Source organism: Eumetopias jubatus, unplaced genomic scaffold, assembly GCF_037043125.1.
Source record: "Eumetopias jubatus isolate StellerSeaLion01/CBP00866 unplaced genomic scaffold, mEumJub1_p1.0 scaffold_17, whole genome shotgun sequence".
Lineage (NCBI taxonomy): Eukaryota > Metazoa > Chordata > Mammalia > Carnivora > Otariidae > Eumetopias > Eumetopias jubatus.
Window position 1 is genome coordinate 3,495,342 of NW_028274823.1, and position 26,567 is coordinate 3,521,908.

Consider the following 26,567-nt stretch of genomic DNA (forward strand, 5'->3'; position numbering starts at 1 on the left):
TCTCCTCCATGGGAGGGGGCTCTTACTGCAATCTCTAGGGTAGGTGTCAGGTGACCCTGTGCGTGACGAGAATAACCTCCTCCACAGCAACCCCAGGACGGGATCTACATCAGGTGTGTGGAGAATCAGCTTGGCATCCAGGACCTGAAGCAGTCTCTTCCCCTCTACTGGTTGCTTCCGTTGTTCAGAGGTCTCCCCAAGAATCTAGAGCATCACTCATCCAACTATTTCAAAGAAAAACCACATTTTGGGCCCAAAGTATCTGGACACCTCCTGAAGGTCCTGGTAAGCTTTGCCAACACTACCATGGGGTATCCTGGACAAGTACTGACACCTGGCCACACCCCTTAGACAATCAGGATGGGGGGGCATCATCCCAATGTGAGTCTGTAACCTCACAGTACAGACACTGATGTGCAGCCGGTCTTGCTCACACTTTGCAAACAAAAAAGGTAACATACAGGCTCTCCCACCTTCTCACTTGGCTAGAGCTCTAGATCAGATAGACACATGGATACATAACCTAAAACTTCAGAAAGTTAATTACAACAACAAAAGCACTTTTTAAATAGGCAACTACAGGCCTCAAACAAAAATCATTGTTAAATTAGGAATGTCAAACGTAGCACAGAGTGATGCACATTGCAGAAGCTCTCATAAGATCCATTTCAATAAATTCCTTTAGAGCAATAATTCTCAAAATAGGGCATATGCATATGTAACATATACACTTGTATGTGATATGTACATACACACGTATAAAAATATATGTGTACATATGTACATTTGCCTATCTTAAGATTTTGGATGTGTCTTGGGGAGGGGTGAAAAGTACAGAAATTATAGGTATAATATGAACAAACTGTCTAGAGCATCCGGATACATGCATTCCTAGATAAAGGGGTGGAGATTCAAGAGCAACTTGACAAAGCTGTTGGTTTAAATGAATCATAGCTGAAGCTAAAACTCCTCGTCCAAGATGTGGTCGCACAGTACAAAGAATAAACAAATACCAAGGACAATTGCCAGGCAGGAAACGGCATAATAAAATAGGAAATAATGAACTAAGACATAATCTGAACCCCAGGCTCTTTGGCCCATGAAATTCACCAATATGCCAAAATGCAGTTGATCAGTTGAGTTGAAGAGCTAAGGGTGAAGTACACGGATTGTTTCTGAGCTGGCTTGGCCAGTCACTGCCTCCCCCAGATAGAGCCAGAACCAACCAGGGCAGTGGCCACGGGGCCCACAGAGCCACCACCCCTCAGGGGCTCTGTGGCTCCTTTCTGCTCAGGCTGGGGGCCCCTACCCCAGAGAAACCCTCACTGTGGGATGCAGAATTCTGGTACTCTATCACTGATTCTGCCGAGGAGCTGGAAGCAATGCCCATATCTGAACATCGACTGGGGCCGGGCAGCCCACGAAGGGGTGCTTCTGTCCCTCCAGGAGAGGGACGTGCATCAGCTGCCGGTTCCCGTGAGCATGAGGTCTCGCAGCCAGACAGAAGGGGCTGTCTGGAGAAAGCAGTGCTCCTTCTGCAAGGCTTGGAAAAGGCCTCTGGTGCCTCGAGGAGGGCTTCACGGGGACCATTAATCAGGCCCTGAAAGCAGGGAGGCAAGTAAATGTCCCCGATGAGGAAGACGGCTCACTCACACCTCGGTCACCTCCAGGACTCACTCCACACCCTGTACACTGTTTGAGTTCAGGGTTCGTGCCCACCTTTGTTCTTAAACACCCCCTGACCTCCTCTCCCCCGCCCCGCCCCGCCCCGGGCTCGAAACCACACGCACAGTACAGGCTGGGCCGGACACCCCATGACGGGAGGGGCTGCTCCTGATTTCGGACACCTGACCGTCTTCCTGGCACCTTGACCCTCGCGCCTGAGACCCCCTCTCTGGCTGTTGATCTGCACCTTTCCCAGCATTGGCCTCAGAGGGCCTTGAGCCAGATTTCTGTGTCTGCTGCCCCCGAAAAGCAGTGTGGCAGCCCTAGGGTTGAAAGTACATTTTCAGCAGCTTTCTTTCCCACTTAATTTAAGTGCAGTGTTGTTAGCTTGTTCTAATCAATAAATGGGCATCGGAACGTTTACGAACTAGGTAATATCATAGCAAGGCCAACAATTTCTATACGGCCTCATTGCCAATACGGGAGACCGTGAGAGCCACCAACCAGAAGCTGTAAATGCCATTCCCTGCTCTAGCTATTAGCCTCTCTTTAGATTTGATTTTTTTTCTCAAGTGCAGGGAAGAGTATCAGCAGGAACCTGGTGAACGCACAGAGCTGCCTCCTGCTATGTACGTGAAGGGGATGCCAAGGAAAAGCCCCATCTCTGCTGCACGCACTGCAGAGGAGCTCAGGCTCAGGCTGGACTCGGGACTTACAGGTGCACATGTGACGATCACTCAAACTGGCCACAGGACCCTGATGGGAGGAGGGCTCGGTGCCTCCTTGCCTGGGGAGGCAGTGGCCCGGGGTGAGCAGCAGCCGGGAGGGCAGAAGACCTGTGCCCCGTGAAGGCTGGAGGGTGGAGGCCGAGGGGGGGCTGGCATGATTAGCCCTGGCTTGGCTCTCTGAGAGGGAGTTTTAATGTTAAAGGGCCGTCTCTGGTGAGGACCTGAGGTAACGATGCTGTTCACTTCCTCGTGGTCCAACCGCCTTCCGGGACTCCCACAGCCTCCCCTGGAAGCACACGGCACGGTGAGACTGTCTTCCATGACACGGGGTGGGGGCAGGGGGGAAATTCATTCATCTACCCTGGAAGGGCCTTTCCTGTAACTCTCTGGCAGGGCTTTCAGGAGAGGCCCTTTGGAAAGAGGGTGTTCAAGAGATACACAAATAAAAGAATCCTTTCTGAGGCTTTGGAATACGCACCAGCAGGGTTAACAAATGCAGATCTTACTACTGTCATGCAACTGGATTTCATAGCTACAAGCTAATAGCTGTGACGGAGGAATTATTAAAGTGTTAAACATTTCATTTAAAAGGGAACACTGCAGTCACTTTGAAAAGAAAACTCAGAACTCATCTGTTGAAAACCATCATCTGTGAGAAGACAGTGGAAGGAGCAGCTGGGGTCCACCCCCGTCCGCACCCACCCACCGGGCTCACACGGCCGCACACGCTGCGGGGCTTGCACTGCGGGGCTGCCTCCCGGGGGGCCATCCAGGGAAGAAGCACCCACCCCAGCCTGGCAGAGCAGGCACAGAGGCCCAGGCACCCTGCTCCGAGCACCTCGACAGGCAGAGGAGTGGAGAAGGGGAGGAAAGCGTGTGCACACATCCTGAATCTGAAAGCTGGTCTCAGTTTCCCCCAGGTCTGCTTTTCCCGAACTCTGTGAAATTGCACTTCTGGCAAAGTGCTACTTTTATCTTTTTACCTGCTTTGCCACAGACTACGAAGGCGACATGAAGACGCATATTTATACAATGGAGCAACGTTACTTTTAATAAGCAAATATAAGGCTAGAAAATATTAACAGGAAAGAACTTCAAACATATCTCATTATAAAAGAAACGTTAAGATTTCAAGACCAATGGCTTCATTCAGTAACTATTTCTTGGAGAAAAATGAATTCAAAATAATGCTGACCTCTGCAAAGACTTGATGGGGGGCACCTGACCTCCCTAAAATGCCTCATTGTGCCCCCAGACGGCTGTTTCTCCATCAGACTGGTTACAACAAATGGTCCAGCTGATACTTTAATAAAGCAGATAAGCAAAAAGCAAAACCCCCCTAAACTCTAAAACCAACACACAACAGTTTTTTCTTAGAAAATGCCCTCCACCAGAAACACAATCTCCCAAGAAAATTAAAGCACATCTTATTCAGCACCCACTTTGCTTGTCATCTCCTGAGCAGCACCCTGGACCTCACTCCCAGTAATTGCAGCCTTTTTCCCTCGGAGGAACCCCATCTGCAGTGGCTCCAGGAAAAGGGGGCCACACACACTCCCAGACCCGTGGTCACGAAAGACAGCTTCACGGCTCCTTGGCTGAAAAACCCAGGCAATTAACTTGTTACTCATCAAAACTGGGAGAATTTCCGAGATACGAAGTTGAACTATGTGAAATTTCTAGTATTTGTTAAGTTTTTTAACCTAACAAAAACTGTAATTTCATATGGTTTACTTCAGCGCACGTGTGTGACCAGCCTTAAAAAATGAACCACTGGTGAACAGGGTGCTCACCTCATGGAAGATCCTGAAATGGCGAAGCGGTCTTGCCCACAGACAAGAGGGGCCGGCAGAATGCAGCGGAGGCCTGGCCCCTGGGGGCCCCCAGTGCACAGGCCAGTGCCTGAGGACGAGCAGGTTAAGGCGCTGGAGCTCAAGGGTGAGCTCTGTCAGGATTACGTTTTTAGAACAAGTTAAAATAGGCAGACCTGGTCTAAATCTCAGAGGTGAGACCATGCTGAAAACATGATACGCAAAAGCATGTTAAACGTGTCCAAAAATTAAGATGCACAGAAAACAGAATTTGTTAAAAAAACACTTATTCCACATTAAAATGTACCCACGCCTCCCAGTTTGTGAAGGTTTCTTTCTTTATGTTAATGCAGCGTCTAGAGGTCTCTAAGGTTGCCGGAGGATTTTCCTTGCATGGGACTTACCCACTCACCATGATTTCACTGGTGCTACAAGATACAAAGTAGAAACAGAGCAAAGCCAGCCACCACTGGATAGAGGGGTGTCACCACACCTGGGGGTTAGTGCCAATTAACTCCGTGTTAGCAACTGTATATAACCATCCACCGCCTCCCTTCTTAAACCGTAAAATCCCCACACCTGGTCCCTGCCTGGGAGGAAGTGATTGAGCTAAATTAGAAAAACCTGGCTTGCACATGCTACGGCGTGGGAAACCCTGGCCGGCGGCAACCACTAAGTGTCAGGAAGCAGGGCTGGCCCAGGGGACCCTGTCCCGAGGAGGGTGCTGGAGGCTGTCTCCCCTAAACCTGGCTAAAAGGACCTGGCCCCAGTTGGAAGCACCCGTCAGCACTGTGGGGCTCGTCCAACAGGGAAGAGCTTCTAGCTGGGTCTGGATGGCCCCATCCTTACCCCAGCAGCTGCTTCCGGAGCGTTCCGGTCACCCACACTGACCACGGGGGCTGGACGAGGAGATGGGCTGGCCAGGGCCCAGCGCCAGGGAGGCAGGGTCGGTGTGGCCAGTCCCAGCCCTCTTCAAACACTGAGGACAGGACCTCAGGATTTTATAAGCTCACTTCCCACCTCCCCCTTCGATCATACAGATACCTCCTGCCTTGGTTTTCTAATTTTTCTGTCCTGAAAATTTCGAAACCTTAAATTTCCGCTCACTATTCAATAGCCTGCAAGAGAGGAAAGCCAGTCGCGCAATTCTTTCTCGCTCCTAGCAGCACAGTTCTCTCCAAGTGATGACTGTGGACAGCAAGAGTTCAGCGCACCAGGATTCCCAAGCCCCAACTTCAGAAGCAAAGCCACACCTGAGTTCCTCAGCCCACGCAGCACACGGAGGTCACACCACGCTCCCTGCGGCCTCCATGCAGCCGGCTGGCTCATGCCCCTGGAGAGTGGCGGTGGCCCCATGGGCCCATCCAGGACGTGACATGTGCCCAGTGACATGGCGAGGCCCACTGGAGCGCCCACGGCCCTCCCAGAGACCGTTCTGAATGACACAGGGGGCTCATAAGGGGCCCTGGCCATTACACTTTGTACCGTTACAGTTCGTTATGTGCGGAAATGCTCGGGGTACTTACTATCTGTTCACTTGTCTGACCTTGCTAGTCAATGCAGGTATTAGCTCAACTTTCCAGGAGCTTCTCCAGCCCCTGCCCCTGAAAATCCTACTCCACTTTCAAGTTTCTTTTTGCTGAAAATCATAGCAGCTACTAGAATGCCATTAAACTTATTTAGGATACTCTGTCTTGAAATTCAGGATTGCTTTAAATTTACGTTAAAGATAGACTTATTTTAGAGGGAGGGGTGGAGGGGCAGAGGGAGAGAGATGCAGAATCTCAAGCAGACTCCACATTGAGCATCCCATGTGGGACTCGATCTCACAACCCTGAGCTCATGACCTGAGCCGAAACCAAGAGTCAGACGCTCAACAGACTGAGCCACCCAGGCACCTCTAAATTTACCTTATCTGAAACCTCAGGGTAGTATTTTCCCTTGAGTATATGTGTGAATACATCTATACATATCTGTGTACACATACACATGCATTTATCTTAAAATGAGTATATAAAATCACTATGCAAAATAAACCTCCGGTATGTGTCTAGAATAATTTTAGTTGCCATAATTAAGGTCCAAACCAGAACTTAAAAAGAAGCACTGGGAAAATGTTTTTTGGTGACCACAGACCATGGCCTTAAGCCTGCGACATTTAGGCAGTAAGTTCTCAATTCATCTTTAAGAACACAGTATCTAACCATGGCAAGTTTGAGAAATTAGATTGAAAATTTATCCAAGACGAACCCAATGGCGCTACCCACTCTGATGTAAATGTCACCAGCCGAGTTTATGGAAGTGGCTAATTGTCCATGTACAAGCCTCATTTTCTGTGCTGTTGGCAAGCAGATAGTTTAAGTTAACAATAAGCTTATTGAAAAATTCACTGCTATTCAGATGTGTTCCTATTTAAACCTTTCAGCCAACAAGAGTCAAGAGTCGATCTGCATGCATCATTTTTACTGCCTTTGCCAAGAATTACGTGACCACGTGCCAAAACTAACACAAGCATTTGGAATGGGTGGAGATCGCGAACTCTTGTCCTTATAGCGTGGCCACATGCTGTCTCTGTTTAGATGATGTAAAAATACCAAGTCAGTAGAGTCGATAAAATGGGCTGTGATGTAAGTGATAGTTAATCAGTCAAGCTCCCTGAGCGAAACCCTATGAGGCGGCGGAGTTACTGACCTCGCTGGAAAATGGGATGGTGAATCGCAGGCAAGGGGAGGCCTGGGAGGACCTCGGGCTCATGGAAATAGGCATCCAGCCAGGCCACGCACTGCACCAGGGGCTCCGTCATTTCCTCTGGACGGCCGAGCAGCTCAGGAAGAGTGGGGGCCTCCGTGGGTCTGCAAAAGTGATAACAGGAGGGTAATAAACCTCAGGCCCTGAGTCCACACAAAGCAGTTTCCTGGGTATGGTGCCCATGGCCGTGCAGCGGTGGGCAGGTGCCTTCCAGCCACGTTTCCACCTTTAGCTCTAAGAAACACAACTCCTCTCTGAAAACAAGAGGCGACTCCAGGAGGAACATCCCAGTACACAGGCTCTGCTCCTTGGGGCTCTGAAGGTCCGCAGTCCTGTGAAGTGAAGCAAGATGTGACAGCGCTGGGACAGCAAGCGCAGAGGCAAGCCCAGGGGGCGCGAGGCTGCCCCACTGCAAGGCTAACAGTTGCACACGCGCCTCTATCATTCGTCTGTAAAATCACATCTTATCAAAAATATCTTCCAGAAATACTACCAAAGTAATCAACCTGCATTTTGATCACCCCGCCCCTCCCACTGAATTTCAACAGAATGGCATGTTTGGGATTTTCTACCGATTGGGGCTGCATTCTGGGGGATTTCCTCGCAGTTTGCTTTCGGTCCACGGAGTCTCATGCTTCAGAGTGTCTAATCTGTGTGTAAGGTCCTTCTGGGAGGCTAACGTCAGTCACTCAGCTCTGGCTTCTGGCTTTTTTTTTTTTTTTCCAAATTCCCTTGTTCATTCCTTATGGTCACTTCTTCCTCTTATCTCAAGTTTAAACCAACATACTTTAGACTCGATTCAGTTTGTTCCTTGCCCTCAGGGTCTGATTCCTCCATCTGTGGGATCTGGTAGCGGCCTCTCACAGAGCTGACTTACCTTCAGCAGGTGCCGAGTCTCTGGGGATCCGCTCTGCTGGAATGAGGAAACATCCCTGCTTCTGAGCCCTAGTTTTATGACGGATCCAATTTTTATTTCAATTTCCTAGAACCCCACACCCACAAAAGCGCTGGCATCAAGTCTGATTTCTTCAGCTGACTTTCCTTCCTCCCCTTCCAAGGCCCTGGACAGGTGGCAGGCTTCCTAGCCGCTTTCTGGGCCTGGAGGGCAGAGTCTGTCTAGTATTCTCAGATACGGAAGCTCTGGGGTAGGGCAGCCACGAGCAGCTCTTCCTGAGCCTCCATACCTCACTCTCTGTGTGTTAAGGATGGGTGCGCATGCACATCAAACTATAGGCTGCCTGTGTCCCTCATGCCCACCACCCTGTGAGGGTTTGAGTGGGGAGGCCACCACCGGCTTGGCCATGTGGCCCAGCATGGGGACGTCAGGGTGACTGAGGCCCCCGGGAGCATGCACAGGCTGTCGCAGATCCAGAAGCCTGTGTACTTCACCGCACAGAGAATAACTGAAGGCCTCGAAGCAGGTCTTGCAGAAAGAATCCTGCATTGGAGTCCAAGTCTCTCAGGCACAGCGTTCTGTGGAAATGAGTGTCTCCACTGAGGTCCCTGGATCTTTCCAGAAATAAGCTTCCTTGTATGGGATGCACAGAAATGCCCTTTCTACTGTTTTTCGACAGAACAGAAAGTGGATGGGGGGGAGGGTGTTCTAAGCACTTGCATGTGGACAGTGATAAGGAAAGAACGGGGCCGTGAAAGGTAAAAGAAACGAGCCCGCTAAAGCGTCCAGGCAGAGAGGGGCAACAGACACAAGCTGCCCGTCCTGCCAACTCACGACCAGACAGAGCAGGCCCGGGCCTCGGCCCAGCTGCCACCTTCGTGAGATCTCTGCGGTGGGAACTCACGTGGACAGGCCCTTGGTCGGCGTGGACCCCAAGTCCACAGGGGGGCCCCACGGGACATGCTGCTTCCGTGGAGCCAGCGGGGCAGACCCATTGCTGGGGGTGCAAATGCATCTCCTCCCTGCCCTGATTTCTCATTCCAGCAGAACATCTGGTCAGGGAAGGAGTCGACTTTCCCATGCCTGGCTTACACGTTGTTCAGCTTCAGAGAGAGATTCTAGCCCGTCTGTTCTCGCACTGTTCCCTCCACACCGATGATGCTGGAGAATAAAGACGGGGAGGGCTGTCACGCGCTTTGCCACTCCATTCGTGGGGTGGGGGGAGGGTGGGTGGTGTGCTAGGTAAGACAGGGCTCCCCTCCTACGAAGCAAGGCCAAGGCCGTCCGGCAGTGCAGGCAGCAACCTGCACGTGACGTCTGTCCAAACAGGACACGGACAGAGCTAAGGTGCCGATGTCCCCACCCTCAGTCCATGGGAGACCTCCCCCCCGAGGAGGCAGGAGAGGGACAGGGACTGAGTCGAGAGCCCACACTGACCCACACGCACCCGGTGCCTCCTGCAGAAGGCCACAGATGGCTGTCAGAGCTTGCAGGCTGTGCTTGGCCTTCACGAAAATGGTGAATGTGCTTCCCTGGGCCAAGGGACACACACCACGGGCGATGGGGCATCTTAAACCGAATGGCGGGGGCTTCAGTACCCACTAGTGACCCACTTTGCTCCAAGACTTACAGCTCCCTCCTCAGAGGCCCCTGCGTGGAATAGGGGCGTCTGGGTTTCGGAGGCACTGACCAGGCTGATAGCCACGTCCTCCATGCGGCTAAGGGACTAGAATGGGAACTGTGTCCCTACTAGCATTTCCCACTCTTAAAAGGATATTTGAAGAATTTTTATAGTAGGAAAATTCATCTTAAATTGATTTTTTATGCTTGTGCTAAAGATCTCAACCTCTGATTTACTCTGTAGGTCTCCTTTTTAACTCTTTCTCTATTGGCATTAGGTAACTATTCATGGGTGAAATGTAATTAAACAGCTTTGCTTCTGAAGCAAGGATTTATGATACTACATTTAAAATGAATGGCATTAAACACACACATAAAACCAGATTTTTAAAGCCATGACACAAATTTCCATTTCTACAATAAAACGAAATTTATCCTCTGCCCTGCCCTCTCCTCCAGCCTCGCTTCGCACGCCCCTGCACAAGCCGTGGTGTGACGGCAGCACGGCCCCGCCAGTGACTGTGCTTATTACCGAGGAGTCTCTGCAGGCTTCCTTACCGACCAGCCCCGAAGCCCCAGTGATTATGGGCTCCGCAGCCCACGCTCCCTTAAGCCCCCCAGCCCAGCCCTCCCAGGGAGCCTGCCGTGCAACCAGCACGGAGACGCACACACCCGTCTGCGGGCCAGTGCCAGGCGTGGGAGCCCAGAGCCGGCAGCTGGCCGGCCAGCCCACAGGGCACACAAGAGCAGACCCTGCCCTGCTGTCAGCCGGGACCGTGTGGTAAGGGGCAGGCACATCGGAGTCGTTCTGCCTGAGACCTTCTCCCAGGATGCCACTCGTCATCAATAAGAGTCACCCTAGGCCAATCCCAGGACACTGGAGGCCCCTGCCTTTTGTTAAATCTGGCAAGAGAGGGCTGGCTAGCAGCTGACCAATGAATTTGGCGTTGCTGAGCTTTTCCACACAGGACAGTAGACAGCACTGGGCACACCGCAATAGAGCAAACACGAAATGCTATGTGGTTCGGTTTAAGGGTTTCTTCAAGAAATATGCAGTTGCTGGCAATCCCCAACAACAGCCTCCAGGGGAAGCCCCGGGAACGCCGGCGTGATCGATAGCCCCGAGTCATGTTCCCCTGCCGTCGTGACCCCGTCCGTTCCGGCGCCTGGAGAAAGAATGTTCCGGTGAACTGTTTCAGATGTCAGCTTTGTCTATCAGCCCAAATCAGGATGCAGGAGAGTGGGGGAGTGGGGGAGTACTCTAGAACAGACTTCTGAAACGTCTGTAATGATGCAGGGATGCCTTACCCACGTACACAGAGCGGAACCCACTCACAGCCTAGATGGCATTCACGGGAAAGCTGTCCTTCCGACCTGCAACCCAGCCTGCTGTCTCAACACATGGATTTCGGTTAGAAAGTGAGCGGACAGAGGCAGTGCCACACCAGCCACAGAGGAGGACAGGGGAGCGAACCAAGTTTAAAGGCACAAGGTTCCGAGCCGTCCATCTGCCTCATGGGAAGCCATCGGGTGTGTCGCCCCAGCCAGAGGGTGAGATCTGTTAAATTAGACATAATTGTGCATTTATTGCACAGGGCTCAGGCTAGTGGCAGCTGCAGAACCAGGAGCCCGCTGGGCAAAATGAGCCAGGCCGGCCAGCCCACCAGAAAGCCGCACCCAGGGTCTGCAACGGTATCAAGGGCTGGCGCGACACGAGGAAACCTGGAAGAACATTCCTGACCCCACGTCCTCCAGGATCTTCCCAACACTATGAATTTGCTCAACACTTTAAAACTCAGTTTGGCAGGAGATTTGGGTATTTGGGTTTGGGGGCACCTCAAGACTTTGTTGGTAGTAAAGAATCACTAAATCTTCATTTCTCAATGAATTCTACTTCCCAAAGACATTAAAATGTCATGTACTTGGCTTAAACCCCATTTGATGTAAGAAGACAGGCCAAAAGTTCTAAGCTACTCACATCTGATTAGCAGCATTAGCTACACCCAAGGGGCGGACATTCAAAAACCTCTCTTTTTTGACCCCAGGACTTTTCCAGTATTTCTGTCTTCCTGGGACAAAATTGAGTTTTATGGTTTGGGAACATGAACTGGTGATGCTAGAGGCTCACCCACGCAGAGCTCCAACCTTAGGAAAGAGTTCCAAAGACGTGTATTCTTTGGAGTTCATCTGGAATCTGGCAGCAAGTTGACTCAGGCTGTGTCCTTTAACAAGGCGGGCAATCAGTCTGTGGGAAAACACATGGATAGCAGGGTACAGCCTGTAGTGGAAGGAAAAGCCCAGAGCCTTAGCCACATACAGCGTTTTGGACACCCTGACAATGAGAAACATGTCCCAAGCTGAGCTAGATAAGCAAATCTCCCCTTCTCTGGCTCTAGGACACAGTGTGGACTCCAGAGCAGAGCGCCAGACCCCACAGCATCAGGAAGGTGCACATTTTCAGCAAAACTTTAAAGTTGCAATAGAGGCGATTTTAAAACATGTGGATACTGCTGCCAAGTATCACTGGCAAATGCACAATTATGTCTAATTTAACAGATCTCTAGCAGAGTCTCTTGTGTTTGTGTCTGATGGATTTGTCCTGCATTTAATGATACCTTCTTGCTAAAGCTCAGATGCTTTTTTTTTTCCAGTGGTAGGATGGAAGAAATAAATTATGCCACCTACGATTAAAAAAAAAATCATTTTTTTAAACGAAGGGGCCGAATAAAGATTTTAAACTCTTTATTCCAACTGAATTTTGTGGCTTGATTCTATTTAAGCCACTATTGAGGACCCATTATGGCCACGGCTCATCCACAGGAGCACTGACGCAGCATCTGTAGCACAACTGGGCAGAGAAGGAAGGCGGAAGACGCAGAGGAGGTGCCAGCAACCTTCCACTCGGCCTCTCAGCTCCATGCTCCCCTGACGCCCGCCCTGATGCCGGCTTTCACAGGCCATCTGATGAACGGACACGTCCAGCGGCAGCTCTGTGACCCAGCCTGCCGGCTAGCAGCTCACACCAATACTACCGTGTGGGTGTAATGGGATCTGTGCAGTTACCTGAACTTCTAAACCAGGGAAAACAGGGGAAGGAGGAAAAGCAAAGTGCTGATGCAGGTACTAAGAAACATCGGCCTCCAGCAGTGGCACTAAGTCAGAGATGAAGGACAAAGGCCTCCCGACAGGGGCTCGTCGAGCAATAGGACCGGAGCCTCCCGAGGCTCAGGGCGGCAGCGGGCGGCGTGACCGTGCGTCGGTGCTGTCCCAACGACATGCATGTCAGTGCGTGGGTTTCCCACGCTGCCCTGGGCACGCTCCGCAGTCAACTGAGGAGGAGAAGGGAGGAGGGCCAGCAACATACTGACGTTCACACAACAAACAGCAGATGTGGCCCTGCATGTGCGCACTCGAAGGGAGACAAGAGCTGCCATGACTCCTAACACGTGGGTTTACAGACTGACCTTCACATGCTGGGCTCTGGGGTCTGTTTTCACAGGTCCATCTCTATGAAATAAAGAGACTTTGCTACCATTCGACGGAGGGAAATCAGTAGCGAAGCGAGCCCACGCCTGGTCCAGACAGAAGTCCTGGGGATGGCTTCGCGGGGAAGGTGGTACTTTCAGCCGTCCCTGCAGAAGGCCTAGCTGGAGCTCTGACAGGTGCTCTGCACCCCCTCGCTGAACTTTTCAGTGTGGTTCAGAACAAAGATGGACATAAGTCCTGCTCCTTGCCTGATGCCTTCCACCCCCACAATCACACACCCCCAAAATGGATTCTACATTTATGATCCTATCACAGGCCACCAATGGTTCACGTCCCAAGGTTAACAATAGGAGGAGGAAGCGGCAGTAAAATTTAACTGGGCCCCAATTTACTCACTTTCTGGGTGGTCACAGGTATGTTGCTTAAACTGGGTATCAGTTTTTAATGGGCATCCTAAGCCCTCAAAATTTGGGGCTCAAATTAATGTCAGAATCTACACAGACCACAGAGGAATTTATGGTAGTATTTTAAAACCCCCTCCAAACCCGGAAAATGTTATGTAAATTTTCAACTCCTCAATACAAGGTATATGTCATAAGAACTATATACTTTTTTCCTTTTGAAAATGATTCTTAAATACATAAGCAATAAAACATTTTAAAAACACAATTTAAATAGTATACTTGGCAGACTAAAATGCCTTAAAAAAACCTATTTACTTTCTCCCCTAAATGTTCAAACTGTTAAAAGGAAAACTGTATTTTATCCACACTTTAACATATCATTAAAATCTCTACTATTTGACAGATGAAGATAAAAACACCCCAAAACTATAGATGAATTATCAGGTCCCTAATGATTCCGAAACAATTACAGGATGCAGAGCAATCTAGTTAAATTTTATTCAAAAGCTTACTACACTTGTGTTTTCTTTTATTTTTCTATCAAGAAACCCATGAGGCTTAAGCACAATTCATTATGTATGAGACCCCACTTGCGGTGCTTGACTGTTGATTAATAGCAAAGTTTGCTGTATGTACATTTGCAACATTAGATGCATACAATATGCTAACTTATTCTTTCACTGAAACTAATTATTTACAAAAATGACTACTTGAGACTACAATTTATTAAATGCATGCATCCAGTCTCAATTTGGCCCCAAAAGACAGCCTGGAATGAAGATCTTTTACTTGATGTGACAACTTCTAGAAACGCTGTTATTAATATTGTAAATGTGGCAAATAAAGAGTTCAAATAGCCCTATATCTGTGTTGCATTTGCTTTTCACCACTGAAGCAGGGAGCAGAGCAGCTTTCTAACATTTCACACACGAGAGGTAGATTCCTCTTTCCCAGCTTAATTTAGCTTCTTACAAATAAAATGCTTATATATTAGCAACAAAATAGTTTAAAAAAAGAAATAGCTAACATGAAAGAGGAATAAAAAATCCTAATCAAATTGTTACTTAAGTAGATTACAAGCCTGTCAATAAGAATAAATTTAGTTCATTTGTTGAAAAATATCTGTAAAAATATAATTTTTAAGGAGTCTTTTCCACCAGTCTCATCAAATTATTGGTATTCCCATATGGGTACTTTTCCCCCCAAAGGATCTTTGGGGTTAGGTAACTGTGCATTATAGGGTAATCCTCTTCATTCCCGGAAAAGAAGGGACAAATATGAATTGTTCCATGAACAAGAATTTTAGAAGCCTCATCTTAACATCCAGATTTCAGAATGGGGCATCTGGTCAACCGCAACATCTCTGAGGCTGACTCTATAACTCATGTGGCCCAAGGCAGCAGCCACCTGCTCTGAGCATCCTCTACGGTCTGGTCTCTCTCTCTATAACCTGCCCCATTCCAATGCCCTTAAAGACTCTCTGTGGCCTTGCTCTGCTCTGCTGAGGGTATGTGCAGGCTGAGGAGAGACAGACAGGAATGAGACTCCTTCCTTCACATGCCAAGATAAGGAAAATCGATGTTTGTGCCCAAATGACAGAATGATAGTGCAGAAAGTCATTACACACTACTAATTGCTCTGTGCTATTAAATGTTTGCCAGGACACTGAAGGAAAAAGACACAGTTCCAACAAGGGCTTGCTCTGGGATAGAAGACTTTAGGGACATAGAGGAACTGAAACATCAGTGAGAGGGCCTTTGCTCCCTAAAACAAACAGATGTTAGGGGGGGAAAAGAAAGTAGCATGAGAATGGGAAAGTCTCAGGGCCAGAGTTAAGATGCGTAAAAGATGATTGGCTTTCTAACGTGCAATTTAATATCCCAATTCTCTCAATAACACATTCAAAGTCAGCTAGAGTCAAGGCAACTGACTTCAGAAGTCCCTGTTGAGAAAAAGACCCTCATTACACAATATGGCATTTTGGAAAGGAGGGGTCCACTGAATAAAGGTGAGGATCAACTACAGGGAAACAAGTCAAGGTAAACACTTGCATAAAACTTCACAGCTGCTATTTACTGAGTGCCTAACATGTGCCAGATATTTAATTAAACTGTTCTGTATTTATTCCTCCCCATAGCCCCTGAGGGAGATATTATCTCTATGTTCCAGAAGATGAAACGGAGTCCAGAAGTTATGTGACAGTAACTTGACTAGTGCATAAGGGATGCAACCAGGATTTGAATTAGAGTCTGTCTGATCCAAAGACCTTAATCTCTGGACCACCTCCACGAATCCACGATATTCTTGATGACCTCTGAAATGGAAACGGTTACTCCTTATAATACAAAGTCCCTATATTTTCATGCTCTAGTCTTGATAGCATATATCCTATAGAGCCTCTATCCCTTATAGCACTTGGATTTATTCTCTTACATTTATGTAACTTCTATAAAGTTCCCCTAATCCATAAGACTACATCCAAGGCCCACTGCCCTATCAATTCAAAGACAATGGGAATCTGAGTGTTGATTCTAGTTTTTTTATATTCTAGACGCTTCCAAGAAGAGAGACTAGGTGCCCCCTACTATAGGGTCTCAGGTTTGTAGGGAGGGGCCCACTGGGCATTACTGGTCTATACCCTAAGGAAGGCCATGTTTATATTTAAATGCCTCGATGACCACTCCATACAACATTCTCTTTTTATAGGTAAGAAGTCTAGGCCTTAGAATGTCCCAGGCCCATCATCTTCACCACACTTAGCCCTATGGAAGCAAGTCCCAGAGTGAGAAACACCATAGTATTGTTCTACGTGGCTTGGCAAACCAGCAGGCCAGGCTTTTTGCTAGGGCAGATGTCAGCCTAGGTCGCATGAAGAAGTCAGATGGATGGGCTTCCCAGAAAGGCTGCTCCAGGTATCTGAATGAAGAGCCATGCATTGTCATGGAGCTGATCCCAACTCTGCCTCTCAGCCCTGGGGTCCTATCTGGCACATTACTGGTGCTCACCGCCTGCCTGCTGAGCGAATGAGTAAACAAGATGCGAGGGTGTTAGCACCACCACCATAGCATGTGCACTGAGAAACACCTGCATTTCAGATTTCATTTTTCCAATGAATAATTTGCTGAAAACCATTCCCCAGGGAGAAGAAAAACCCACAAAGATTTTCTAAACAGTGAAAGCTACATTTCTCTGCCTTTTCAGATTTTGTAGCAGACGGCCAAATAACAAAGTTTGTTAAAGCCCAGGGACTGGGCATCACTTCCAATTCTGCTTACTTTGATAGGACTCTACAGTCAAAACCTGGAAGTGTTTCAGATTTGAAGACACAAAACTAAGTGAGTTTCCTTCATGGCAGCTCCATTCCCCACTCCTGATATAAGGCAATCAACTGCACAATGAGATGAAACACAGGAAAAATGAAATTAAGCAGCATACTTAGCTCTATCTTCATTCTTTGACTATAGATAAAGGTTGAATTCCAGTGACTACAGACACATTCTATGAAGGCCACTTATGCTGCCCCTCATTTCTCCATTAGGTTTTTCAGTCTTCTAAGAGACAGCCATTAGATCACCACAGAAAGAGGGAAGAGGTCCTAGTGGGGAGAACTCCCCGCCCCCCACCCCAGGACATGCAGAGGGCACCAGCTGACCCTCTGCAGTCTCTGCCTTTTGATCACTTCTGGGGGAAAACAGGCATGAGAAGAAAGCCCGCTCCCAGGAAGCAGGCACACACACGCCCCTCCCACAGTGACTGGGAATTCTGGAATGTGCGGTGAGCAATGGGACAGAGCATCCCGGATGCAAAGCACCTGGCAGGGACAGTGGGATGTGCCTGAGCTTGGGAAACCACAGCTCCTTTTCGAGGCTCTCACACCTTTGGGACTAACAGGGCTAAAACATACCCACCCCGAATATGGTTGACAAAACTGATCTTCAGACAGCTTCAAGACTACCTTGCTATGATGCAATTCAGAAAAAAAAATTATTTTGCATCTTAGCAAGGGAATGTGTCTTAATTTAAATGTTAAAATAGTAACTGAATGTTCTGAAGACACTACTTCTTTTCTCTCCAAGGGTACGTCTTCTAGGAGGGCTGACCTCCACAGGGTTTGGTCCCATTAACTTGTGTACTGGGCTCATTAATAAATAATCCTAAATTACCACTAAATTACCTGTCTTGTAAATTGGTTTGTACAGTTCTAAATAAATAATAGATCGTTCCCTATTATCAAACACAGTGGAGTTTTTAAAGAGAAGCATAGCTGATGGATATAAAAGAACACTGCAGTTTCATCTGGGAACAACTTTCTGTAGCCCACTTTCTCAGAAAGCCTTTGCTCCTCTTTATTGTTGCAGCTGGAACATGTTAGCGGGTGAGCATGGCTGAAAACCCTGTATTTAATATCAGACAAGTATATTGACTATACATTAGTGGCCAAAAAAATCTTAAGAAACTATTAAATGGACAGTTAATGTAATTGTATTTTAAAACACTGAGGTCATATTTAATTTTGAATTGAAACTCTTAAAATGCGCTTTCTGGCAAGGATATAGGGTAGGGTAATAAAACAATGTTAACTACAGAAAAAAAAAACCTAAAACTCACATTATTAAAATAAATCTTTTTTCCAGAGTACTAATATTTGCAAGAAGTAGATTACAAGAAGCAGAAAAGATTTGTACTTCTTCAACAAGTATTGTCACTGGCACTGGAAATCAAGATTTTCAATTTGAAGGGTGATTCACTCTGAACAGCAAGCACAGATACCATTTCCCTCCCCCCCCTTTCCTTCCCCAAGCTGGCTGCTCCCCCAGCATCCTCTTGTCTTCCTTCCAGGGTGCTCAAACTTAGCAACACCCCGAGGCCTTCCAGTCAGAAGTCCACCCATAAAGGACCCAATTTTGCTCAAGAGCAGGAAGTAAAAGTAAACAGGGTTGGGGGAAGTCTAAAAGGATGAACAGAGAGAGGTAGGGTGAAGAAGAGAAAGAAAGGGGTAGAAAACATTTTAGCTGCAAAGCCAGTCAATTAAAATTCCTTTTGGAAGCACCAATTTCTACTCAAAGAAGGTTGGAAAGTCCAATTTTATATGCCTTTTTCTTCCTCTTAAAAAAAATCAATACAGCCCTCTGGGAGGCTGTCACACTTGCAGGCAGGCGGGTCTGTGGACCGTAAGCTCCATGCCTGGACCCGGTTCACAGCCCTCCCAGGGGAAGAGAGAAAGGGAGTGTCACAGAGTTTTCCAGCAAAAACAAAGCAGCATTTATTTACAGGTGTTCTGACAGCCAGGACAAGGGAAGAGGCCCTGCACGTGAACCCTGGAGCCAGGAGGCAGCACTTCAGAGCACTAAGCCTTGATTTGACCCCCTAAATGCCTCACCCTGAGAGCTTGAGAACAGCAGAGGGGGACAAAGAGACAGAAGACCCCACTGAAAAATCTAGCTGGTGGGAGCTTGAAGAGAGAGCATGTCCTTTCTCTGCTGCCCCATGCAGGGTCACCCAATCCCCAAGGTCAGACATGGGACTCTGGGCTGCCTCATTCTGCCAACCACAAATACAACACAATTGTTAATGCTCTGGAGTCTCTCTCTTCTTCTTTGGTCCCAAATCTCTAGCTCCCTACTCCCAGAACTAGGTCTTTTTTCTCAGTACAGATGTGCAACAGCATGCCTACAGAGGCCCCAAGTATGCTCCATTATGAATTTAAGTCCTTGGCTTAGACTGGAATCTCTGGCTTGAGAATTTGGGGATCCTTTTCTTTTCAAAGGATTCTCAGATACTCAAGAAAACTCTAGTTTGAAACACAGTAACTTGAACTTCTTGTACAAAAACATCTCCCAACTGAAGAAGCATTTTTCCTTTATAAATGATGAGATGTTTAGTCTTAAAGATTTTAATTGCAATGCAAACAAATTTTAAAATCTCACAGAACTCACAGATTCTTGGAAATACAAATCCCTCGTTAAGACTGTGTTCATTAAATGACCATCAACTTAATATAGACTGCTATATATTCAGGATGCTATATATGAACCTCATGGTAATGGCAAACCCAAAACCTATAACAGATGCACAAAATAAAGAGAAAGAAAGCCAAATGTGACAGAAACTCATCAATCACAAAGAAAGAGATTAAGAGAAGAAAGGAACAGAGAAGAACCACAAAAACAACCAGAAAACAATTAACAAAATGGCAATAAATACACAGCTATCAATAATTACTTTAAATATAAATGGCCTAAATGTCCCAATTAAAAGACACGGGCTGGGGGGAGTATAGATTAAAAAAAAAAAAAAAAAAAAAACAAGACCCATCTACATGCTGCCTATAAGAGACTAACCTCACACCTAAATATACATACAACTGAAAGTGAAGGGATGGAAAACATTTACCATACAAACGGAAGTAAAAAAAAAGCCAGGGTAGCAATACTGATTATCAGACAAAATAGACTTGTTTTAAAACAAAGATGGTAATGAGACAAAGAAGTTGTTATATAATGGTAACAGGATCAAACAGGTAGATACAACAATTTTATTATTTTATTTTTTTAAAGATTTTATTTGTGAGAGAGAGAGAGAGAGAGAGAACATGAGCGCACAAGCAGGGGGAGTGGCAGGCAGAGGGAGAAGCAGGCTCCCCACTGAGCAAGAAACCCAATGCGGGACTTGATCCCAGGACCCTGGGATCATGACCTGAGCTGAAGGCAGACGCTTAACCGACTGAGCCACCCAGGCGTCCTGATATAACAATTTTAAACATCTATGCATCCAACATTGGAGCACCTAATTACCTAAAGCAAATAACAAACTGACAGAGGAAGAAATTGATGGTAATACAATAATAAGAGGGGATTTTAACACTCTCACTTATATCAATAGCTAGATCTTCAAACACAATCAATAAAGCAGCATCTTTAAATGACACACTAGACCAGATGCACATAACAGATATATATGGAATGTTCCAACTAAAAACAACATTCTTTTCAAGTGCACATGGAATATTATCCAGAATAGATCACATGTTAGGCCACAAAACAAGCCTCAATAAATTCAAGAAGACTGAAATCATACCACGTATCTTTTCTAACCACAATGGTATGAAACTAGACATCAATCACAAGAGAAATAACTGGAAAAACACAAACATGTGGAGGCTAAACAACATGGTACTAAACAACCAATGGGTCAATAATGAAATCAAAGGAGAAAAAACACACAGAGACAAACGAAAATGAAAACACAATCGTCCAAAATCTTTGGGACGTAGCAAAAGGAGGCCTAAGAGGGAAATACATAGTGATATAGGACTGCCTACCCCAAGAAAAAGCTCAAACAACCTAACCTTACAGCTAAAGGAACTAAAAAAAAGAACAAAGCCCAAGGTGAGTAGAAGGAAGGAAACAATAAAGACCAGAGCAGAAAAAAATAACAAAGAGACTAAAAAATGGAAAGAAAATGAAACCAAGAAATGGTTCTATGAAAAGATAAAAAGGGATAAACCTTTAGACTCATTAAAGAGAGAAAGGACTCAAATTAAAAAAAAAATGAAAGAGAACTGATACCACAGAGATACAAAGGATTATAAGAGAATATTATAAAAAGTTATATGCTAGCAAACTGGACAATAAACTCCTAGAAACATATAATTTTCTAAAACTAAATCAGTAAGAAATAAAAAATTTGAATAGACCAATTATTACTAATGAAATTGAATTGTTATTTTAAAAACTCCCCCCAAAATAAAAGTCCAGGACCAGATGGATTCACAGGTGAATTTTACCAAATATGTAGAGTCCATACCTACTCTCCTCAAACTGTTCCAAAATATAAAAGAGGAAGGAAAGCTTCCATGTACATTCTATGAGGCCAGTTGTATCCTGATACCAAAACCAGATAAAGATGCCACAAAAAAAGAGAACTATAGGCCAATATGCTGATGAACATAGATGAAAAACTCAACAAAATATCAGTAGGCCCCATTCAACAATAAACAGCTGACTCACCATGACCAGTGGGACTCAATAAGTGGGACTTATTCCAGGGATATGCTAGGATGGCTCAGTATTTGCAAATCAATTAGCATGATATACCACATCTATAAAATGAAGGATAAAAATCATACCATCTCAGTTAGATGCAGAAAAAAACTCTCAACAAAGTGGGTTTAGAGGGAATATATCTCAACATTATAAAAGCCATCTATGACAAACCCATAGCTAAGATCATATTCAGTGGTTAAAACTGAGAGCTTTTCCATTAAGATCAGGAACAAGACAAGGATGTCCACTCTCACCACTTTTATTCAACATAGTAGTGGAAGTCCTAGCCAGAGCAATCGGACAAGAAAAAGAAATGAGAGGCATCCATGTTGGTAAGGAAGAAGTTAAACTGCCACTATTTGCAGATGACATGATACTATGCATAGAAAACCATAAGACTCCACTGAAAAACTATTAGAATAAACGAATTCAGTAAAGTTGCAGGATACAAAATTAATATAAATTGGCAATATTTCTATACACTAATGACAAAGTAGCAGAAAATTAAAAAAGCAATTTCATTTACAACTATACCAAAAATAATGAAATACCTAGGAATGAACTTAACCAAGGAGGTGAAAGACCTGTACTCTGAAAACTATAAAACGTTGATGAAAGAATCTGAAGATGACACAAATGGAAATATATTCTATGCCCATGCAATGGAAGAATATTGTGAAAATGTTCATACTATCGAAAGCAATCTAAAGACTCAATGCAATCCTTATCCAAATATCAACAGCATTTTTCACAGAACTAGAATCCTAAAATTTTTTGGAACCACAAAATGCCCCAAATAGCCAAAACAATCTTGAGAAAAAAGAACAAAGCCGGAGGATCACAACCCCAGATTACAAGATATACTACAAAGTGGTAGTCATCAAAACAGCATGTACTGGCATGAAAACTGACACACAGATCACTGGAACAAGACAGAAAACCCAGAAATAAAAACCACAATTATATAGTCAATTAATCTATGACAACAGAGGTAAGCAGATGCAATAGGAAAAAGTCTCTTCAACAAATGATGTTGGAAAAATTGGACAGCAACATGCAAAAGAATGAAACTGGACCACTTTCTGGCATCATACACAAAAATAAACTAAAAATGGATTAAAGACCTAAATGTGAGACCCAAAACCATTAAAATCCTAGAAGAGAATACAGGCAGTAATTTCTCTGCCATTGGCCATAGCAACATCTTTCTAGATACGTCTCCCAAGTCAAGGGAAATAAAAGCAAAAATAAATTATTGGCACTACATCAAAACAAAAAACTTTCACACAGTGAAGGAAACCATCAACAAAACAAAAGGTGACCTACTGAATGGGAAAAGATATTTGCAAATGACATATCCAATAAGGGGTTAATATTCAAAATACACAAAGGACTAATACAACTCAACACTAAAATAATCTGATTAAAAATGGGCAGAAGACCTAAATAGACATTTTTCCAAAGAGGATATACAGATGGCCAACATGAAAAGATGCTCAACATCACTCATCATCAGGGTAATGTAAATCAAAACCACAATGAGACATCACTTTATACCTGTCAGAATAGCTAGAATCAAAAACACAACAAACAACAAGTGCTGGTGAGGATGTGGAGAAAAAGGAACCCCTGTGCACTGTTGGTGGGAATGTAATTGGTGCAGCCACTGTGGAAAACAGTATGGAGGTTCCTCAAAAAAATAAAAATAGAAGTATCATATGATCCAGCAGTTCCACTCCTGGGTATTTACCGCCCCCCCCCCCCCCAGAAAAAAGAGAAACACTAATCTGAAAAGATATATGCACCACCCCATATTGAAACATTATTTACAACAGCCAAGATATGGAAGCCACCTAAACGTCCATCCACAGACGAATGCATAAAGAGGATGTGGTGTATATGCACAAAGAATATCACTCAGCCATAAAAAAGGAGGTTTGTTGTTTGTGTCAACATGGATAGACCTAGAGAGTATTAAGTGAAGTAAGTCAGACAGAGAAAGACAAATAACATATGATTTCACTCACAAATGGAGTCTAAAAAACAAAACAAATGAATAAACAAAAAGCAGAATCAGACCTATAAATACAGAGAATAAACTGATGGTTGCCAGATGGGTGGGGGGTTGGGCAAAATGGGTGAAGGGGAGGCACAGACTTCCAGTTATGGAGTGACTGAGTCTCAGGAATAAAAGGTGTAGAACAGAATAGAGTCCATGGTGTGTGGTGACAGATGGCAACGTACAGACACGTTGAATCACTATGTCATACACCTGAAACAAATGTAACGTTGTGTGTCAATGACACTCAAGTAAAAAAATGAAAAATACAGGTCACCTAGTTAAATTTGAATTTCAAATCAACAAAATTTTTCTGTATAATACATACTAAAAAATGATTCCCTGTTTATTGGAAACATAAGTTTAATTGGGCATCCTGTATTCTATCTGGCATCCCTACCCTAATCCCAGTAGGATACTAAAAAGGTATTATTTAGTGCTGATAAAAATGGAACAAATGGATTGAAATTACTGCTTCTAACAAGTTGCATCCCCTCTTCATGCAAGACTACTGAGCAAGGTTCTGTAGCTGCTTAGGTTGTAAGTAATGGGAAATTGAAGTACGACTACAATTTAACGGGAAGAAGTAACAGCCTTATTCTCACCTTAAAAGAAAAAAATGCTATCATGTTAACAACTGTATTCACACCTCATCTGGCTTTCTTACTGTCTCAGGTTTGTCACCGCTTAGGAGACCACATGACAGGCCTAGGTACAAAAATCATCTACCAGAAAGTAGACTCCTACAGGCAGCTTGGTTCTTCATCGGTGTATTAATATTGCACTGTGAGTATCTACCCATTTTTGTGTACAGACGCCTGGATGCGACTTGCTTCTGCGCTGCCCGGCTTTGCCGGAGAGCTGTGTTCACCCCAGATAATTGATCGCGGTGCCCATCACTGCCCACGTTGGGAATGGTGGATGGGGAGCAACAAGGGAATCTGGGGTCCCCGAAGCTCTCCCGGGAGAGAGGACACACAGTGTGTCCTTCTGGGCCATTTTCATGCACACAAGGGAACTGGGAATTTCTTCTTCCTTCCACTGCAGCTCCTTAGCTCAGGCCCCCATTCCTGCTGGGCCAGTACCACAGCTGCTGCCCACAGCACCTCTTCACCAACAATTATCCAGCGTTCAAACCATCGCTCATGCTACGTTTGTCCCCACACAGGATTTTCAGTATCTCCACGGTCCAAACCTGGCTCACAGCTGTTTTTGTAAACGAAGCTTTACTGGGGCCCAACCACACCCATGTGTTTACGTGCATGACAGCGGGCTGAGGAGTGGTGGCAGAGGTGATGGGGCCTGCGAGGTGTTTAATGTCTGGTCCCGTACGGGTGTCTCCAGATGGTTCCCTGTCACTCCACCTCTCACGCCCCCAGAGGAGGTTCTTTTCCAAACCCGAATGTAAGCCCGAGTTTAAGTGCCCCTCCTCCAATGCCAACCACATCAGCCAGACATGCCTGGAATAACTACATGACACGAATCGCGGGGCTGGTGGGGCAGAGAACGCCCTGTACACTGGGCGTCACTCGAGGTGCTTTACACGCACCAACCACGAGATAGGAGGGGAGAGTCCGGACTCTGGTTTCTTTCAGAAGCTGCCCATCTCTGCTTGACCCCCGCACCAGATCCTGCACGGAGTCCTCCTGATTCTCTCTGCCTCTCCCTGACTACTGACCGAGGTTCTGCGTGGACTCGGCATCAGGTGCCCCTGGGCAGGGGAATGCAAGTGACAGAGAGTCCACTGCCCCTAGGCTCCGCCCAGCCAGCTGCCTGCTCTGAACGGCCACCTGGGTGCTGGTCATCACCTCCAACTGTATGCCACGTCACACTCACACACAGCTTTCTCCCTAACGCAGTAACACCTTCCAGCTGCCTATTGCTGTTCAGGACAGCACTAAAATTCTCCTACTGACTCACGTTTGAAAATCCCCGGAAATATGGCTGGGTTGGGCTTTGTGATGTTTCCCATCTCCTTTCCCTTTTGTTGCCCATGCACAGTTCCCACCCACATCCCGCACAACCACCAGAGCCCTGGAACTGTCCTGGCCCCACTCCGTTCACTTCCAGAGAACCTGCCCCAACCAAGTCAGTCTTCTGAAAACCCTGCCTGGGCCCGGTCACCATCCTGCTTGCAAGACTTTCCAGACTCCTCCTCATGCACACAGAATCAAATCCAAATTCTGCATCTGGTGTTAGTCAGAGCCCCACTCCCCTCCCCTTCAGTCTGGCCTGGACTCAGGCTCACCCCTGAGGGACCCCAAGCTCCCGCCAAACTGGCCACAGCCCTTTGCCGTGCTGCACTGTGCCTTCCCACCCTGGGACGTGCCCCCTCTTCAGTCTGACCTCAGCCCAGGGAACGGGCCCCACTGACTGGTGCTGTCAGCTCTCCTGTCGTTGCAGCCTCATCTAGACCCCACGTCAGACCACCCCAAGTGCCACGGAGTGTTCTTACCCTCCACCCCACATACTTGGCGCCTGACGGCTGCCACCAGCATGGCCCATGCGTTCAGGCAGCTCTGTCATTCACAGCAATGGACACTTCACTGCCTTTTATGAAGGGCTCATGATGGTCGGTGAAGGGTTAAGGGTTAAGTGAAAATTCGTGACGACAGAAAGTGAGGCCAAGAGGTACTACTGAATGTACTCAGAAATGATTTAGGATTTACTTTAGGAATCTACCGAAATAGTTTGACAGAGTCTGCTGCCTCACTGTACTCCTGCTAAGAGTTTGCTTTCCACCAACTTCTTCATACATTCTCTAAAAGGCTTAATACCTGGACTTCTTAAATGGGTTCAGATACACGCAAACACAGGACAAACTTCCACGGGTACAGGCTGCCTCAACTGCATGTCTGCTTTGATCAAAACTTGAAACATCTAAGAAATAGTTTTCTGAACCAGATCCACAGAAGAGGATTCCACGGTTCTCAGCTTTGATTCCACCCAGAGCCCAGGATTCAAGAGACCTGCATGGACTCCAGACCTATCTGGACGAGTCCACTACTTTATCATAGAGACTTCATAGTTCTCCGTTTACACACTATACGACCAACCGTGTTAGACACTACGCAGTTTCAGGTTTACCAAAGTCCATCATTTCCTC

General features: G+C 46.2%; 1 protein-coding gene across 2 annotated transcripts in view; it reads right to left on the bottom strand.

Annotated features, from left to right (window-relative positions):
* MGMT (O-6-methylguanine-DNA methyltransferase) overlaps positions 1 to 26,567 on the bottom strand; it is a 292,226-nt gene that overhangs the window by 46,176 nt on the left and 219,483 nt on the right. For both annotated transcript variants that reach the window (XM_028120023.2, XM_028120024.2), the window contains one exon: positions 6,896 to 7,056. In XM_028120023.2, coding sequence (XP_027975824.1) covers positions 6,896 to 7,056 — 161 coding nt within the window. The remainder of the gene's footprint in view (positions 1 to 6,895; positions 7,057 to 26,567) is intronic.